At 49.9% G+C, this 18,951-nt stretch overlaps 1 protein-coding gene across 4 annotated transcripts in view; it reads right to left on the minus strand.

Annotated features, from left to right (window-relative positions):
• Positions 1–1,481: 1,481 nt before the first annotated feature.
• Positions 1,482–18,951, minus strand: part of MAPK4 (mitogen-activated protein kinase 4) — a 101,949-nt gene continuing 84,479 nt past the window's right edge. For 2 of the 4 annotated variants that reach the window (XM_011928771.1, XM_011928770.1), the window contains 4 exons: positions 15,768–15,912; positions 11,178–11,339; positions 7,157–7,370; positions 1,482–4,160 (listed from right to left, as the gene is read on the minus strand). In XM_011928771.1, coding sequence (XP_011784161.1) covers positions 3,464–4,160; positions 7,157–7,370; positions 11,178–11,339; positions 15,768–15,912 — 1,218 coding nt within the window. In that variant the 3' untranslated portion in view covers positions 1,482–3,463. The remainder of the gene's footprint in view (positions 4,161–7,156; positions 7,371–11,177; positions 11,340–15,767; positions 15,913–18,951) is intronic. The other 2 variants (XM_011928772.1, XM_011928773.1) reach the window with 2 other exon arrangements.

Here is an 18,951-nt window from a genome sequence, read left to right on the forward strand (position 1 = left end):
GGGCCATGGGGTTTCTGTTGCAACTGCTCAACTCTGTAGGATGGAGGCAGTCATATAGATGAGGCTCAAGACTAGGTTGAGGGCCAGTGAGGCACACTTGTCTTGGGCACAAACTTTAAGAGTGCCAAAAACCTCAGTAACCAAGATAAATATTTGAATGCAATATTTAGAAAATATTATTGCAAAAAATCCATGATATAAAATATCACAATTAAAAGTAAAGACAGACGCCTGGTGTGGTGGCTCATGCCTGTAATCCCAGCACTTTGGGAGGCCGAGGTCGACAGATCACTTGAGGTCAGGAGTTCAAGACCAGCCTGGCCAACATGGTAAAACCCCGTCTCTATTAAAAATACAAAAGTTAGCTGGGCGTTGGCAGGTGCGGTGCCTGTCATCCCAGCTACTCGGGAGGCTGAGCCAGGAGAATCGCTTGAACCTGGGAGGCAGGTTGCAGTGAGCTGAAATTGTGCCACTGCACTCCAGCTTAGGTGACAGAGCAAGACTCCATCTCAATAAATACATAAATAAATAAATAAAAATAAATAAAGACAGGATCAGACAATATGTAAATGAATGAGCATAGCTATGTTCCAATACAACCACTTGGCCTGGAGGCCACAGTTTGCTGATCCCTATGTTATCACATAGGGTAGACCTGGGACCCTCCCAACAGAAGTTTTCATCTTAGAATCAGGTGGCTGGATGAGGTTATGAACTATTTCCTTTAGGGTGCCCTCTTTCCTCCTTTTTCGGTCCTCCTTCCTCTTTGGTGCTGTTTGCTGTTCGTGCTTCTCAATTCCCTCTGTCTACACTCCATTTCCTACATTCTGGCAGCCTGAGCCTCACATTGGGCTTCAAGTCTTCTCCAATATAAAATTTCAACCAGGTCTCTGGCCTGGCTCTGGCCTCCCTTCACCTGCATCCACTCAGCATGGCCACTCTCAGCAGACACTTTGGAAATAATCTGATAATTGGCTTAACAGGCTGCTCCTCTTAGCTCAGGTGCATTTCAACAGTAGAAAGTTATTTTAGCCAAAGGACCTGTATTGTTTAAGGGTCAACGGTATTTGTTGAATTACAAATTAAGACTAACAGTTTAATATTACAAAGGGGTCGATTTCAGATGGATGGGATCTCAGGCATCTGTGAGGGGTAGCGCGGGTGGGAATTTTTAGGTGGTTGGTTCCCCCCAATCTCATGATGTTTGCACCTTTCATGACTACAGGAGAGAACCAGCCCTGGTCAGAAGGTTTGGAGTTAGCTCCAAGATATAGTTTGAAATTCACAATATGGACACCAGGCCTCACCAGGTGATTCTGGAATCACCTCCTGATTACCAATCTCTGTAGATTCTCCCCTCCCCAGTCCTTCCCTCACCCCCAAATACAGTGGCCTTCATGGGCGCAGGCAGAAGCCAGCTAGCTCTTAGCACTCTCAAAGACAGGATCAGATAGTACATAAATGAATAATAAATAAACAAATCTGTGTTCCAATAAAACTTTATTTGGCCTGACCTGATCAAGTTTAATAATGTTTAATAGATTTTTTAAAAACATGAGTAGTTATAACAATACCTCTGTAATAACAGTTATATATGAACTCCTGGTCAAGGCCAGCAGCTTGTTCCTTTACCAAAAAAGTAAAGCCGCCCTCTGAGGACAAAATGGCACATGAGGAGTGGTGTACATTTCTTTTTCTTAAAGAAAAAACAAAAACAAAATAACAAAACCCAAACACTTCCTATTTACATATTCTCCATTTAAAAATTGGTCAGTGTGAGTAATTGTTTTTAAATATAAGTTTCTCATGTGTTGCAGGTTTCCATGTACAAATTCTAGTTTGCTGATTAGCTTTAAGGTGCTGTGATGTGAGGATGAACGCAGCCCAAGACCAAGACTGGGGGAATCCTCTTCCTCCAGACTGGCTGGACTTCCTGCGGGTATCTTTGGGAGTTTTGGGGGAAGAGAAGGAGCTGAACACCAGTGGCAGAAATGGCAGTGTTTCTGGGGACCAGATAGGGGCTGTCAGTGTCCCCACCCCACGCTTCTGCAGAGGGCCTGTGTCTACACGCCATTACCCCATGCTGTGTGTGTGAGCACATGGGTTTCCATTCACCAAACTCACTTTAGCCTACACTATGAGGGGCATTGCTACTTTGAGTCCCTTCCTTTGTCGCGAGGTCTCCATGCTGGTGCCTGACCCCTAAGAACCCATGCTGTTGACACCCCTCCTTTCATACCTTCCTGGATTCCTTGCCCCCAAGGTCACGTGCTCTCCAACACATTTCTGTAGGGTCTGCTCTTTGTCAAGGCTACATGGATGATCAAATTCAGGAAAGTATTGATGAAGGGTTCCATGTGAAACCTTCTCTCCTAACACGTTTTCTCTATGGCAGGACCTCACTGCTGTCCTCCAAATGAGCAGTCTGTGTAGAGAACATTAGGTCCCGAGGTAGGTCTGGAGAGGAGCTGTTGGGGGGCGGGTGGGGGCGCCGGGTGGGGGGCGCAGGCTGTGGGGTGAAGGGGGAGTGCTGGCAGGGAGGTTGGAGGGATTCTTGGAATTGCTGCCTTCAACCTCACCGGGGGAGGGCGCCCACAGGGGAACGGGGGCTGTCTTTGCGTGTGTCAGGAAAGTGCATAGGGAGTGCTGAGGGGGTGTGCACAGGCCTGGGAGAAGGGCTGATTTTACTCACAGACCCCAGACTGTTCTGACCTGAAACGAAGATTTCAGACCGTGCAGGGGTGAGGCAAATACAGGGGTGAGACAGATGAAAACATTTAAGTACTTGGGGAGCCAGGAAAGTATGCCTGGTGACTAGGAGAAACAAACTGGTTCAGTTTCCAGTTTCAGAATACAAGAAACATTGCTCTGAATAAAATAACGTTGAATGGTAATGGACAGGGAAGAAACATCTCAGACCAAGTTTCTAAGTGAAAAGCCAGAACGACCCCAATAGAGGAAGACATTCTATAGTGGACAGACCCTGGCCTGGGGGCCAGGAGACTGGGATTTAAAGCTCATCCTCACACTAACCCTGTGATCTTAAGAAGTATCTCTTCATCTCTGGGCCTAATTGCCTTTCCTCAGCTGTCAGTTGAGGCTAGTTGGGCCAGGTGGTTTCGGAGCTCCCTCTGCAAGATTTCTCTGCATCCTGTCACCCAGGTGGGGCCTGCAGACCGCTGTCTAAGGCTGTTTCTTCCCTGTGCACCACACGTGGTCTCCCCTTTGCTGGGAAAGTGATCAACCCCCAAGCCAGGGTCCTGTTCAAACCCGCTCCTAGAGGTTAAAGGCTAGTTATTAAGGCAGTTTAAGAAATGGACATTCCTCTCGCTCCTCGGATCCTTCACGTGTCCTGCTAACCCCAAGGCAGCAGAGAGGGGCGGGAAGGGAGGCCTCCTCCTGCCAGCCCCAGCTTTCTCTGGGGGCTTCCTGCTCTGCAGGGCCTGGAGCGGCCCCTCCGCCCTCACCACCTTTCTTTGGAGAAGGCCTCGGTCTGTACGAGGTCGCCAGGGTGCTCGGGGATACACGCACCATTGAGGTCGCCCAGTTTATTGTCCGGTAGGTCCTCGGGCTTGGTGCAGAGCTTCAGGGCGCGGGAGATGAACACGTCCAGGTCGAACTGGGGGCTGGCGCCGCCGTCCACCGGGGCCGGGCGGCCGGGGGGCGAGGCAGGCAGGCGGCGCTCGGGGTGGTCGGCGGGCGGGCTGGCGTGCTCGGGGCCGCCCTGTGTGCTCTTGACCCACTGCGCGATCTCCAGGAAGAGGCTGGCGGGCTCGTCCTCGCGCGCCGCGGTGTCCGTCGACCCCGTGGCCGTTGGGGGCGCGCCGGCCGCCTGTTTCCAGTGCGATAGGTCCAGGATGAGCTTGGGCTCCGAGTAGTGGTGCGGCTTGTTGTCGCGCCACAGCAGCTTGTCCAGGTAGGACGGCGACCCCACCTTGTAGTCGCAGGAGCGCCCGTAGTCGGCCTCGAAGGCGCGCTCCATGGACGAGTGTGACTGCTCTAGGAAGCGCTCGGAGCTGCTGTGCGATTCCTTGCGCGGGTCCACCTGCACGTCCTCTGCCAGCGGCGCCGAACCCGCGCGCGGGTCGCGCTGCACCTCGCTGGCGTCCTGGCACCGGTCTGGCCGCCACTCCAGGTCCGACGACAGGCTCACAGGGTACCTGCAAGGGTACAAACGGAGCGGTGATTGGACGCCCGAGCCGGGTGACTTCCGGGAGGGAGCCAAGCCCTCTAATCCCTGTTTGCCACTCACACACCTGCCTTCCATTCCTTCCGGATCCCCCCTGCTTCCGACCCTCATTCCTCAAGGTGGGAGGGTGATGGGACAGGTAATGGCGAGCCTTGAGGGCTCAGCTGGGGGCATAGGTTGTTCGGCTTAACTCTTGCGTTCTTTTGTACGCATTCAAAACCCTGCAGATATTTCCTGCGCACCTACTGTGCGCCAAGCACTCACTGTTCTAGACATTACTGAATACAGCAATGAACAAAACAAACGTCCCTGTTCTCATGGAAGTTTCCAGTGGATCCACCTGTGTAATGCTTCTCAAATGCTGATGGATGCACGAATCACCTGCGGGTCTTGCTAAAATGCAGATTTTGATTCTGTAAATCCGAGATGGGGCCTGAGATTCTAACAAGCTCCCAGCTGCTCTGATGCTGCTGGGCCTTGGACCCACATTTTGAGGAGCAAGGCTCCAGTGAGTGCGTCTCAACCCTGGATCAGATTAGAGTCACATAGGGGAATTAAAAATAAAATGGCATGCCTGCCTCACTGCTTCCCCAGGCCAGTTCTGATTGAGTAGGTCTAGGGTAGGACCCTGCATCAGCATGTTTTGAAGACCCCCCGGGTGATTCTAAGGTACGGCCAGGGCTGGGAACCCCTGCCCTGGTGGATCTGGTTGGGGGCTCCATAGCACCTTGCATTGATGCAGGGTAGGTGGGACCTACAGAAAGGTTACAGACACCCTCCGGAGAAGCTGAAGATCTTTGGCATTCTGCCCTGTTCGACTGCCCTGCAGCCATGGAGAGTGAAGTCAGCTAGCCAAGAGCAAATGAAGGGCAGATGGGCAGACAGGTGGGCCACCAGCTACCGCGGAGCCCTCCCTTCCTCGTGCAGGTGCTCTACCTAGAACTCTGGGGTTGTGGGGCAGGCAGGCAGCACAGAGAACATCAGCCTGCAGCCAGCTACTTCCTGAGCAGGCCCAACAGATAGACCAAGGAGAGGGAGGTTCGGCTCTGTGGGGCAGACCTGGCAGCTGCAGCCCACAGAGTGTGAATGGAGAGGCATAGGAAGGCCTCAGCACTGCCCACCTCCCAGTGACGCTGCTAGGGCAGGAATCGCTCCTCGAGCTGAACCCTGCCTCCTCGATTGAGTGGCCTTGGGCAGAGATTTCTAGGAGTAAGAGTGTGAAGACCCTGACCCTTGGCTGCTCTATTCCAAGTGCCAAACATACATTATCTGTAGTCTTCGTAGCAACCCTGTGGACTTTGTGTTATCACCCCTGTTTTACAGCTGGGAAACTAGCATTCCAAGAGGGAAAGTAGCTTGCCCACAGTAGCAAGATCCTTTGTCATCCTCTTCCCTCAGGCAGGTGTGATGGGAAAGGTCGGGAGCACAAGTGCACCAGGTTTAGGGGTGGTCAGGGTGAACAGGCAGCAACAAATCCTGTGACAGTTTTTTCTGGCAAAACCCTATGCCACAGTTGCAGAAGGTATAGGATGACTCTCACTGAGCCAATGCTCTTTGTCCCAAGGCTCTCCGGAGGAAGGGGAAGGGGCCCCAGGAACCACAGTCAAGGGCAGGCCTGCCCCGGGGGTGGCAGAAGAGTCTTCATTAATCTCTCTTTGTTGGCAGTGCTTGAAAACAACAATTGATAACAACAAGCCAGCAAACCTGTCCAAAAATAGCAGCGTTGCCCTGGCCCTCCCTTGGTGCCTCCTTAATCTGAAACCCGTCATCTGTCAAATGACTAAAAAGGAGAAATTGCTCATCTGTCACTTATGTAACTAGCTGTCACATTCCCACGGCAGTGGGACTCCCAGTTAGGCCCCCTCAAAGTCCTAGCTGCTTGAGCCCTCGACTGCTGTTTCTAAACTGAGCAGCTACCAGCATTCCTTCCCAGAATTAGCAGATGGTGACGCCCAAATGTTTAGTTGCCTGATCTAAGAACATCAGAACGGGAAAAGATCTAAGAGATCATTACGTGCCTCGGCAGAAATTGTTTAAAAATACATCTTCTACCCAGCGCTGATTCATTGGTAGTGGCTTCCAGGGACACTTGTTGAGGATTCTGTAGCCAAGCCCAGTTTAGCAGGAAATGGTCCTATAACTGCTTAGCAGCATCTGACATGGCTGCAGATTGCAGAGAGACCCATCAGGGGCATGACCCGATGCCAGTCTCTTAACCTAGGAGCTGTAGTTTCCTTGTGTGTCAATGAGCAATAATGATGCAGCCCCCGTCAGTGGCATTTTTTTTTTGACAGGGTCTCACTCTGCAACCTCAAACTTCTGGGCTCAAGGGATTCCCCAGCCTCAGCCTTCCCAGTGTCTGGAACTACAGCCGTGTGCCACCATGCCTGGCTAATTTTAAAAAATTGTAGAGGTGGGGTCGGACTTTGTTTCCCAGACTGGTCTGGAACTCCTGGCCTTAAGCGATCCTCCCGCCTTGGCCTCCTAAAGTGCTGGGATTACAGGTGTGAGCCACCGCACCTGGTCTTTAATGGCACTTTCAAGAGTTACCGACATGAAACATGAGAAAGCGTTTTGTAATGGTCATCTCTGCTTTGTTTTTTTGCCTTGCATTGTTGCAGTTTAGTTTTCAAGGGCAAGTTCCCAGGCTGCTAGAAGTGAGCTCCTACCATGGTGCTCACTAAATCCTTGGGGAGCGCTGTTTTGAACCCCCTGTTCAGTAGACTCAGGGTGGTGATGGAAGCTGGGGATGTTGCACAAAGGAAAGTCCCTGACCCACACATGCAGCTCACACTGGTCATTTACCAGCAGTGTCTGGGGACAAGAGAAAGGCAGGAAGCTAAGCCGGAGAAGTCGCCCAATGAGCTAGGCAACTTGGGAGACAGAGGGAAAGGTCATGGAGGATGAGGCAAAGTAGAAATGGGAGGACAGGGAAATGTGGACTCTGGAACCCAGGGCTGCGAGCACCTGGAACTGCACGTGTCCCAGTTGGACAGCTGGCTCTGGTTAGCGGCCATCAGCACGATGTCATCGATCTCATCCTCAATGTGGAAGGGGTGTTGCGAGGTGGGCTCATCCTCAGGGCACGAGTATGGGCTCATGTACGGGTGTTGCAGCCCCATCTCAGCTGTTAGGCGATCCATGGGGTTAAAGGTCAGGATCTTCTCCAGAAAGTCGATGGCTGCAGGGAGCAAAGCCGGACATGAAAGTCATTTGTTGCCCTTGTCGAGCTCAGAAGGAGATTCCTTAGCATGGTAACATTCTGTGCTGGTGTCTGTGCTTCTGCATTTGTTAAAAGGTTTTTAGCCATTTTCTTTCTCAAGACCTTTGTCACAATCCAGTGACAAAGATAAAGCCAATGCTGCCTTCTAGATTTTGCAAATGAATTAAATAGACTCAGAGGATCAAGTGACTTGCTCAAGGTCCAGCCTCAGCCTGGGTTTCTCCAGAGACGGAACCAGAGACAAGGCTTGGGGTTGTAGGTAGTTTATGTGGTGGGGGATCCCAGCAAGCACAGGTGGGGGAGTGAGGGGGTACCAGAACAAGGCACACTCATGACAGGTTACTCCTGTGGGCACCTGGGATCCTCCAGAGATGGTATGGGCCACACTCAGAGGTGGTTCCCCTTGCAGGGCAGGGAAGCTGGGATATTTATACACCAACTTCCCTTTGTCATGGCTTTTAAGGGGCTGCTGGAATGGGACAGAGGAGCCTGCTCCTGAGGAAGCCCTGCGGCAGGAGTGCCAGGTGCAGCAGTAAAAAGCCTCACTGAGAAAGGTGAATGTGGCGGTCAAGGGGTGGGACAGGGTCTCCACAGCCCAGAGCTCCTGGGTCCGAGTCCAGAGCTCTTCCTACCATATGCTGCCCCTGGAAGTTCAACAAAGATATTACAGATACTGAACAACCAGGCTCAATTCCCTTGCTCTGCCAAGCAGTAGTCCTTTTATGGCTGGCTCAAGGGGACTTCTGGGCAGTGGGAACCTGGGGAAGGGAAGGGACATTCAGAAGCCTTGTATGAGAGGCTGCTAACCAGCATGAATGTATACCAAGATTCAGCAGATAGCAGCTCTGCACACAGGTACTGGTGGCCCTTCCCTTGAGCAGGGCTGGGTACCCTGGGAGCTCTGCTCTTGGAGCTCTGCCCCGGGTTATCTCAGGGCAAGGTCTAGCCTAGAAGTTTGGATTCCTTCTCAGCACTGGCATCTCTGGAGGTCCGCTTAAGTCATGATTTGGCTCCTCATGTTGCAGCCCACATGGAGAGGGAGAAATGGAGCTGAGCTCGAGGCCCAGGCTGCCCATCCCTCCGAGGGGCTCCCTGGTGGGCCTCAGCCTGCACCACTAACCTGCCCCTCACACCAGCCCTGGATCTCTTTGCAAGAAAATTCATCAGCGATTCAGGAAATCGATGGATTCAGAAGGTCACTGGCCTCCCAGGAGGATGCAGTGCTGCAGTGTAACTCTAGATCCCCAAATTAGTTAAGCAGCAGTAACTCTGATCACCCTCAACAGTCTGATGCTCAGCGTGTTTCTGGGTCTGGAGTTGCAAACTTAAAAGAGGATCTGCCTCACAATTTCCTAGGACTGGAAGAATCGGGCAGTGTAGTGCAGGGCCCAGCTTCAAGTCTGGGCAGGTCTTTCTCTATTTGGGCCTCTGGCCCTTTTTTTTGGCCCCAGCCATGACTTGACCTTTTGACAAGGAAATGAGAGAATTAAAGCTCTAAAGATTGAGGTGCAGGCAGTATCATCTTTAAAAGAGATGAGTACCACCACTGGGGCAGTGGCTCACATCTGTAATCCCAGGACTTTGGGAGGCCAAGGAAGGAGGACTGCTTGAGCCTAGGAGTCTGAGATCCCCCCAAGCAAGACAAGTAGTAGTTGGCAAGGTGGGCCAGTAGTGGGTTGTCTCTAAAAAGGAAAAATTATTTTTTAGCCAGCCAAAGTGGTGCACGCCTATGGTCCCAGCTACTCAGGAGGCTGAGGTGAGAGGATCACTTGAGCCCTTGAGGCTGAGGTTGTAGTGAGCTGTGATTATACCACTGCAGTCCATCCTGGGTGACAAGCGAGACCCTGTCACAAAAGAAAAAAAAGTCAAGTACCAACCCCAGAGCTGTTCCACAGACTCCAGCATGGATGAAAATCTGCTGGAGGTCCTCCTGCAGGGCCCAGATACTTCTGGGAAGCCCAAACACTAGGAAATTCTTCATTTCTTTTTTTTTTGTTTGTTTTTTGAGACAGGGTCTCACTCCTGCCGCCCAGGTTGGAGTGCAATAACGCAAATATGACTCACTGCAGCCTCAACTTACCAGGTTCAGGTGATCCTCTTGCCTCAGATTTCCAAGTAGCTGAGACTATAGGCGTGCACCACCATGCCCAGCTAATCTGTTATATTTTTGGTAGAGACGGGGTCTCCCTATGTTGCCCAGGCTGGCCTGAAACTCCTGGGCTCAAGAGATCCACCTGCCTCGGCCTCCCAAAGTGCTGGGATTACAGGCGTAAGCCACCACACCTGGCCCAGAAAATTCTTCCTTTTATCAAACTTAAATCTCCCCCCTTTAACTTCTACCCTGGGGCCTACCTCTGCCTTCAGTGGTTCCCCCAAAGCAGCATGTCCTCTCTGTCCCATGATTTCCCTTCTCCTGTCTCAAGGCAGCAGTCATGTCCCATGTGACACCCTCATCCTGGCACCCTGCTGGCCTGCCTTTCCCGGCCCCTCCTGCAGTGAGAGATGGCTGTGTGCTTGGGGCCGATGGAATGGGGGTGGAAGTGCTGTGTGTACCCCATTTCCAGGCCTGACCCAGAAAAACCTCCTGCAAGAGTCTCTGCTCTTTCTTCCCCTGGCTTTGGCTGGAAGGGAATGCCCAAGGTGACCTTGAAAGCCACCTGCTGAAGATGGCAGACCTGATGGCCTGGGTCCCGGGCACAGCCACTCATCCTACCCTGCCCATCCACGTTCCCAACTCTGCCTGGATGTGAGGTAAACAATGAATAAACTGTAAGTGGGTTAAACCACGGAGATTTCAGTGTTACCTGCTACCGTACAAGTTTTAGCTTAACTCCTAAGCCGCTGCCCCTCAGAAACTCCTCCCTAGGCTCGCCCACCCCAGATGTTTTTAAGGCATTTCTTAGATAATGAAGCTTCTGTACAGTCTTGTCACTTTCCTCTGGCCCAGTGGATTCCAAACAGCTGCTCAGAGTCGCAGGGGTTCTGGAAGGGTTCTCAGTAGCATGTCTGGAGACTGAGAGGCAGGTGGGCGGGACACTGGGCCCCTCAACCCTACTTCATCCAGAGCCCGCCTTTCACCTGTGTTGCACCTGAGTTTTTGTCACCAGATTTATCACCTTTGGCCTATTTCTGTCCTGTAATAAATGGAGCGCAGAACTGAATGCCCCCAGTGTGGTCTTGAGGCCTGCCTCCCTTGTTCTGCACCTGTCACAAGATGGACATTTCGGTTGCTGAGGGATGCTGTCACTTAGACTGAGTCTCCTGAGCCTCTGAGAGCTAGAGCCAGCTAGAGCCTTTGGCCTCTTCCCAGGCCTGCTGGGCCTTGAATATACAGCAGAGGGAGTGAGCCTGAGGAGCGAAGGGCCTTGTCTGAGGCCACACAGCTCATCACTGGTGGAATGGGACCTGGGTCTTGCCCTCAGGCTGAGGAAGCACCTGTTCTTTGCACCACACCATGCCTTCCAGGACAAAAACATAAGGGAGGATGAAGGAAAGAGAGGGAGGAAGGCAAGCAAGGAAGACGAGAAGCAAAAGGAAGCAGAAACAAGGGTAGAACACTAATGACTACCCAATGGACTCCTGAGGCCCAGCATCCACAGCTTGGAAGTAGTTAGGGCAAAGGCCCACTGGCAGGGGAGCCTTGACTTTTATATCCAAGGACCATGCTTTGCCCTTTTGGAAGGAGACCTGCCTGCCCCCTACCCCACAAGGTGGAGCCGAGCTCATCCTCCCTGGACACTTGGCCTGGTTGCCAGGCTCAGGTACCTTTGCTGTTCACTTCAGGGAGCAGCTTGCGCAGAGGCCTCTTCACCTCCCAGGTGCTGCTGACAAAGGAAGGCATCACCCTGAGCAGCTCGTCCTTGTCTTCCTCCCGGATTACAGGGATTGTCTCCAGGATGAGCTGCATCTGCTCCAGCTCATGGGCCCCTGGGGAGGGAATGCCAGATGGTTAAGTGTGCTGCCCAAGGGGCTGTGGTGTGCAGTGGCCCGAAAACAGTGCCAGGTGTTCTGGGAGGAACAACACAGGGCAGTGGGGCAGCACTGGGTTGGGACCGGGGTTCTGGTCTTCATTTGCTGCACAACTGTGGGCAGGTGGCTGACATCTCTGGGGCTTGGCTTTGTTAAAAGTAGAAAGAGGGGGTTGAATCTGGTAGTCTACAAGTCCCCATCTATGCCCCTAGCATTCTATTCTCACACAGACCAGCTGGATGTAAGTCAGCACTAAAGAATGCGAACAGCCTGGCTCAAGGCCTTCCAAGCAACTTCCCATAGGCCTCTCTGCACAATCTTTACTAGGATGGGGAAGGAAACAATTTTAAGGCTAGGAATGAGCCATAACTTTTGGTTTCCAATTAAGAGGATTCCATCTAGGAAACTCTCAAGAGAAAAACGAATCAGGAATAACAAATCGGGTTTGGGATGCGTCTTGAGCACATGGCCTCTGTGCTCCTTGGGAGAAGGAAGACAGGCTATGCCAGGTTTTCAAGGGAACTTTGGTGGGACAGGATGGACTCAGGCGTTCATTTATTCACTCATTCCATAAATAGTTATTTATTGAGCACGTTCTCCATGCCAGGCATCATGCTGGATGCTGGGAATGGGTGAGGCATAGTTCTCATTCATGAGAAGCTTCAGTCTTGGTCTCAGAAACTCAACTCATCTCCCACACCCAGGCAACCACTGGCCACGGTATGGCATTTCTGGCATTGGACAGACGGGTCTCCTTGCTGTCCTCTGACTTCCAGGCTGTTCTTCTGTTACTTCCATTTTCTCTTTTTTGATTGAGTTGCCTTTCCACTTAACTCTGCTAGGTTAAAACCTCAGCCATACCTCTCCTTCCTCAAGAAGTTGCCCCTGCCCATCCAGCTGCAGAGGGCCCGCCCCTTGCCATGAATTCCCATGGGATTCCAGTCTTCCAGACGTTGGTGGCCTAGGATGAGGACTGTCCCAGGTCCCCCCACGGTTCCCTGTGTGGCACTAAGCACATGTGAATACTGACTGAGGAAGTGCCTGCAGCCTCAAGCTCTCTCCTGAAGAGGTCCTTTTGGCCTCCCCCTGCAGTGGACTCACTGGGTCAGTTCAGGGCTCTGGAAGCCCCCTGTCAGGTTCTGTCTCCAAATGTGTACTCCACACCACTCACCAGCAGACCATGAGGTCAGTGGTGATCAAGCTGCAGACAGAGGTGGTGGGACCTTGCTCCCAAGCCCCTGACCCCTCTCCTGTGTGACACACAAACCAGTAATACACAACCTTCTGCTTGGAGTAGCTTCTTCAACCATGGGGGTTGGGGAGGGCACAGAATGAGCCTCTTTCACTTGTCTGCTCCTGCCTGAGATCAATGGTGTCATATGAGAGGCAGTCAGTGGGGCCTCCCTGGCAATCCATGGCCTGGGACAGAAAGCAGGAGCTTTGGTGGCAGACAGCCCTGGAGGCAGACCTAGCTCCCCCACATTCTCCCTATCCACCCCTTGTGGAATGAGGATGATTATTTATACTTGGAATGAGTATTATAAGGAGTCAAGTGCGTTGGTAGATGAAGGCTCCTGGGGAAATACCTGGCTTGTAGCAGATGTTTAATAGCTCTTGACTTCCTTTGCTTCTAGGAGTGGGGAAAAGCGACTTTGAGAGAGGCTGATGAAATAATTCCACCTTGGAGATTTATGTCCTAATCATCCCTGAGTGATTCTTTGTGACAGATGTCACTTGGGGGAGGCATCTTAACACTGAGTCTACTAAGCCACCACTGAAAATGGGAGAAGGTGTGAAGCATGGAGGAGGACACTATGGTTGATGTCCCTTTCCTACTGAAAAGGTCCTTTCCATGTCACACCAGCTGTTGCCTTCCCTGCCTCTCTTACAACAAGGGGAGGCCATGTTGATTCAATCAAACAGGGACAGGAATCTCCTGGAAGGACTTGCGGGGAAGATGTTCCTCCCTGGTAAGAGAAAAATGTGAGGAGAGCTGTCTTGCTGCCCTGGCTGACCCCTCCCTACCTTTCTTCATTGGACACTTCTGCGTGAGAACCTGAAAGCGACTGCAAACATCTCGTGACCACAGACAGTGAGCCTGAAGATGAGAAGCCAGTAGACTGTGGATTATACAGCCTCGTCTGGGCTCTCAGTGAGTCACCTGCCTGCTGTGGCACGGAGAAGCCTAGCTCTTCTCCATCTGGCCTGAAGGTTGTCAGCCTGATGGAAGGGCAGCTGGAGCAGAGCCCTGTGAGCTGAGGGCTCAAGGCCAGGAGAACGGAGGCAGCCAGGCACCTGTGACCCAGATCGTGGTTACAGGGCCAGGGATATTGAGCCATCCAGGGTTTAGGGGCTATGGCTGGAGTGGGAAGAATCTTTGAGTCAGAGTCCAGGGTGAGACCTCCCTCCCACCTGTTCCCCCTTTCTCCCCTGCCTTGAATTGGCTGGAAAATATGGAACTGGGAGGTCTGTGCAATTTCAGTTGGAACAATAAGATAGCAGGATGGTTCACCCTGGGCACAGATGGGTTCACTGTGTATTGTTTTTTTTTTTTGTTTTTGCTCTTTTGTGTCCCCCACTGAACCATCAGACTTTTGAGGACAGAGACTATGTCTTAGTCTGTATCTCCAGCACGTGGTCAAGGATCCACCCAAAGCACAAAATCCACCAGAGGGAAAACTGTAGGGGCTCCTGAGAGTCCAGGGGGCAAATGAATACATTTATACTCAGGGCCTAAATGCTTGGACATAAACCCTGACTTCAGCTCATCTGACTTTCCTGCCATTGTTTTTATTTTACCTTTTTCATTTTCTTTTTTTGTTTGTTTGTTTTGTTCTGAGACGGAGTCTCGCTCTGCCGCCCAGGCTGGAGAGCAGTGGCACGATCTCGGCTCAATGGAACCTCCACCTTCCTGGTTCAAGCAGTTCCCCTGCCTCAGCCTCCCAAGTAGCTGGGATTACAGGTGCAAGATCATGCCTTTGCACTCCAGCCTGGGAGACAGCGCAAGACTCTGTCTCAAAACAAAAACAAAACAAAATAAAGACTTTCTTAGCTATTCAGACATGGCTTAGTCTTAAAGTCCTACCAGTGTTCCCTTAGAAAGGCCACCATTTGCCACTTCTTCTCTGAGCTCATTTTCCCATCCTGAAATGGGGGGTGGATGAAAATTCTTTGAGTAAGTGACAGCAGCATTTAGGGCTGAGGGTGGAAACTTGGGAAGGGTTGAGGGACACAGTGCAGAGGAAGTAGAGCTCATGGCAGGTGAGAAGCAACTGAGGGGGACTTGCCAGAAAGGGAGGAGGAGACCCAGGGAGCAGAGGGTTTCAAGAAGGAGGTGATGATCGTCGCTGACTACTGCTACAGGATGAGGCTGAAATGCATTCCCTGGATTAAGAACATGGCAGTTTGGGTGGGAACAGCTTCAGACAGATGGAGGGGGAGTAAGCCACACTGCAGTGAGGAGAGAATGGAAGAGAGGGAGTGTAGAGAGCAAGTGCTCCTCCAAGCAAAGAGGGAGAGAGTGAGAATGAGTATGAAGTGCAATGGGAGCACCAAGAAGGATGACTCATGCCCTGGGGAGTTAGGAGAGACATCATGGAGGACAAGAATAGGAGTTTTCTAAGCAGAGAAGGGGGTCTTTGTGCCAAGGTGAATAAAAAATGATAGATTAGGAAAACAGTAGGTCACTTGGTGTGGCCAAAGGACAGGAAACAGTGGCAGGGAGGGAGGAGGAAGGGGCTAAAAATGTAGGGTGGACGTGTTTGCAGCCATCAGTCTCAAGATGTTTGAATAGAAATGTGTCTAAGTCCATTCAGGCTGCCATAACAAAGTACCATAGACTAGGTGGCATATAAACAACATTTATTTCTCACAGTTATAGAGGCTGGAAAATTCAAGATTAAGGAGCTGGCAGATTCGGTTTCTGGTGAGAGGCCCATTCCTCACAGATGATGCTGTCTTAGTGTGTCCTTACACAGTGGAAGGGGCAAACAAGCTCCCTCGGGCCTCTTTTAAAAGGGCACTAATCCCATTCATGAGGGCTCCATCCTCATGACCTAATCACCTTCCAAAGGCTCCATCTCCTAATAGTATCACCTTGGGGGTTAGGATTTCAACACGTGAATGTTAGGGGAACACAAGCATTTAGGTCACAGCAAAGTAGTTATTTGATTGCAAAAACTTCTGTGCTCAAAAGGCTATTATTAGCCTCTCCGGTATTTTTGCCTGACAATATAATAGGGTGCCTCCAAATAGTGTCATAAAAGCCACAGAAGTAATTTCAGCAAAAGATGAGCATGTTTTGTGATTGCAAGTGTTTTGCCCTCAGTTCCCCTTTCTATGGAACGACACCAGATGAGAAGGAAGGTGGCATAGTTAGCAACTCACCAGCAAAGAGCATTCTCCCCGTAAGCATCTCAGCCAGGATGCAGCCGGCGGCCCACATGTCGATGGCTTTGGTGTAGTTATTGGGGGAGAGGAGCAGTCGTGGGGAGCGGTACCACTTTGTTACCAACCCTTCTGACAGATAACCCTGAAAGACAAAATTTCTGGTCCCACTGATCAGTCATTTTTGGATACCCTTCCTCCCACACCTCTTCCAGTTTCTCCTCCCATGAAACAGACCTCTTTCAGGGTCCCTTTCATTCTTGCTCCTTTCCCATTGATCTTGAAGGAACATGAGTGAACAGAGGTCTGGTTAGAGGGATTGGGCCTGGTTTGTGGGGTTAAAATGCTTTGGTGAGAGAATCTTATGAGAGCTGAGGGTTCTCCTTTGTAGAAAGGAATTCAGGTTATCAATATTTTAGAAGAAATGATTTCCCACCCCAACTTGATGTAACTCTGCCCTCGTTTAGTAAGAAGATGGGTGAACAGGAGCCCTGCTCAAGTTTATTACTGCCAGCAACAGAGTAACCATGAGACACTGGCATTTTCTTTATCCAGTGGATGAATCTCAGAAGTAGCCATATGCTTGAACTCAAGCTGGTTGCTTTGACACTGAAGATTAGAATTAATGCGGCCACAAAGCCAGGCATGAGGCTCCTGGCTGAGAACAGATAAGGCCACCTTCATAATGGATGCAGGAAAATGGAATCAGCCCTGAACAACAAAGTAGACACAGCTTTCATTGGTCCATGAGATTCTGGGAGTTTGACCTAGTGTCTTTTGGGGGGATAAATGTTCTAGCTGATTTTGCCCACGGCTCAGTGATTCGTAGTCTGAGATGGACTCCCTTCTTATGGTATATAGTGAGGACATATACCCATATATGACTTAGGAAAATATACCCAGGGAATTTAGAAATTGTTTTCTACGTAATTCAGAAAACTGGGCCAAGAGTGACATCTAGGCAATGTCCATTTGAATTCCCTAGTACAGTCTTTCTAAAGTAAGAAAAAAAAATGTATAGATCCATTGGGGGTTAAGGCATGACAGTTAGGACCAAGGAGATCCAATGGGAGATTCCAGGGATGGTCTTTTAGTTCACAGTTTAGCATCTGCACTTTCCTTTCTACAGATGCAGAAGTATCACATCACAGTCTCAGGTTAAAGCAGATGAAAAGTTAAGAAGCCTAGGACCCAGGAGTTTTTGACCCATTAATCTGAAATCCTTTCATTTGTTCAGCAAAGATTTATTAAATGTCTAAAACCTGTGGAAAGCCCTGAATGAGGACAGCAGTTTCCTCCCCTCTGTGGCACATATTTCCTCTGAGTAGAGCCTCAAACTGGTAGAAGGAAAGAGGAAAAGCAGAAGATGCCTTTCAGCTGGAAATGACTAGAGCATCCCATGCCCTGGCCTCAATACTCTCACCAAAATGAACTCCTCAGAATTTGTAGGATGTGCCCTTTTCTTCTGTCCTTTGCGCATTTGCCTGTGTACCTTCCATGAGGGATATCCTCATACTCATTGCGCTACTGGCTGACATGCTCAGGCCGGCTTCCTCTCAGAAGCTTCCTTGTTTTGTTGGTGTTTTTTTACTTCTTTGCATCCCCACCCCTCCAAGGACCACAGCTACTGGGCATTGCCCAGCCCCATGCTTCCTAAGAAGTGTTCAATAAATAAACACTGCTGAACTGTTAAATGAATGAATGAAAAAGAAACATCTCATATGGTCTGAACCTCCTCCCAAATTTAGGCACCTTCTGCAGGGTCCACTGATCCTCTTCTTTTATACACTTGACTACAAGGTGGTCCAGGTTCCACTTTCCAAGGTGGGTATGGAGTTTACGTAAGTTGATAGCCACTTATGCCTTATCTTGTTCCAAAAAAGGATTGGCCCATGTAATTTTTATAAGAGTTTAATTGCTTTAGAAGTCAAGTTTATTGAGGTATAATTTACATAGGGTAAAATTCACCAGTTCTATGAGTTTTGACAAAAGTATAGAGTCATGTGACCACCATCACAATCAAGATACATAACAATTCCATCATCTCAAACAATTCCCTTATGCCTTCTTCTGGTCACCCCTAGTCCCAGCCCCTAGCAACTGCTCTTTTCTGTCTCTTTAGTTTTACCTTCTGTATAAATGGAATGACAGTATGTAGCCTTTTGAGTCTGAATTCCTTCACTTAGCACATTGCATCTGAGACTCATCCATGGTGTGTGTACAGTAGACTGTTAGGAATTTAAGTTCAATTCTAAAAGTTACAGGAACAAGCCAAATACTATCTATAGAAGTTCATTTCCGGGTGGGTTGGTTATAAAACAATAGTCTGGTTTTATTTTCAGTCAGAGGGTGAGACTGTCAGGGAAAGACTAAAGCAAGAGTACCCAGTGGGGAGGTAGCTTCAGGGGAGTTTTCTCTGATATGTAAATGCACAGTCTTTTATGAAACAGAATGGTCTGGAATTGACATCTGCCTCTCCTCAGAGTCTAGGGCTAAAGAAAAATAGGGACAGGGAGCTTTCTTCTCAAACACTTGCCCTGAAAGTGAAAGAAAGATGTTGACATGAGTAAGGCTGCCCTTGGGTCAGAATTACGCACCAGGTCATGACAGGAGCTAAGAAAGTTGCTCTCCAGCTATTCCTTTTTTTCTTTCTTTCTTTTTTTTTTTAAATGAAAAACAAGAACCTGCTGAATTTTTTATTATTATTATACTTTAAGTTCTAGGGTATGTATGCACAACATGCAGGTTTGTTACATATGTATACATGTGCCATGTTGGTGTGCTGCGCCCATTAACTCATCATTTACATTAGGTATATCTCCTAATGCTATCTCTCTCCCCTCTCCCCACCACACAACAGGCCCCAGTGTGTGATATTCCCCTTTCTGTGTCCAAGTGTTCTCATTGTTCAGTTCCCACCTATGAGTGAGAACATGAGGTGTTTGGTTTTCTGTCCTTGTGATAGTTTGCTAAGAATGATGGTTTCCAGCTTCAACCATGTCCCTACGAAGGACACGGACTCATCCTTTTTTATGGCTGCATAGTATTCCATGGTGTATATGTGCCACATTTTCTTAATCCAGTCTATCATTGGTGGACATATGGGTTGGTTCCAAGTCTTTGCTATTGTGAATAGTGCCACAATAAACATACGTGTGCATGTGTCTTTATAGTAGCATGATTT

This window comes from Colobus angolensis, unplaced genomic scaffold, assembly GCF_000951035.1.
Source record: "Colobus angolensis palliatus isolate OR3802 unplaced genomic scaffold, Cang.pa_1.0 Scaffold8, whole genome shotgun sequence".
Lineage (NCBI taxonomy): Eukaryota > Metazoa > Chordata > Mammalia > Primates > Cercopithecidae > Colobus > Colobus angolensis.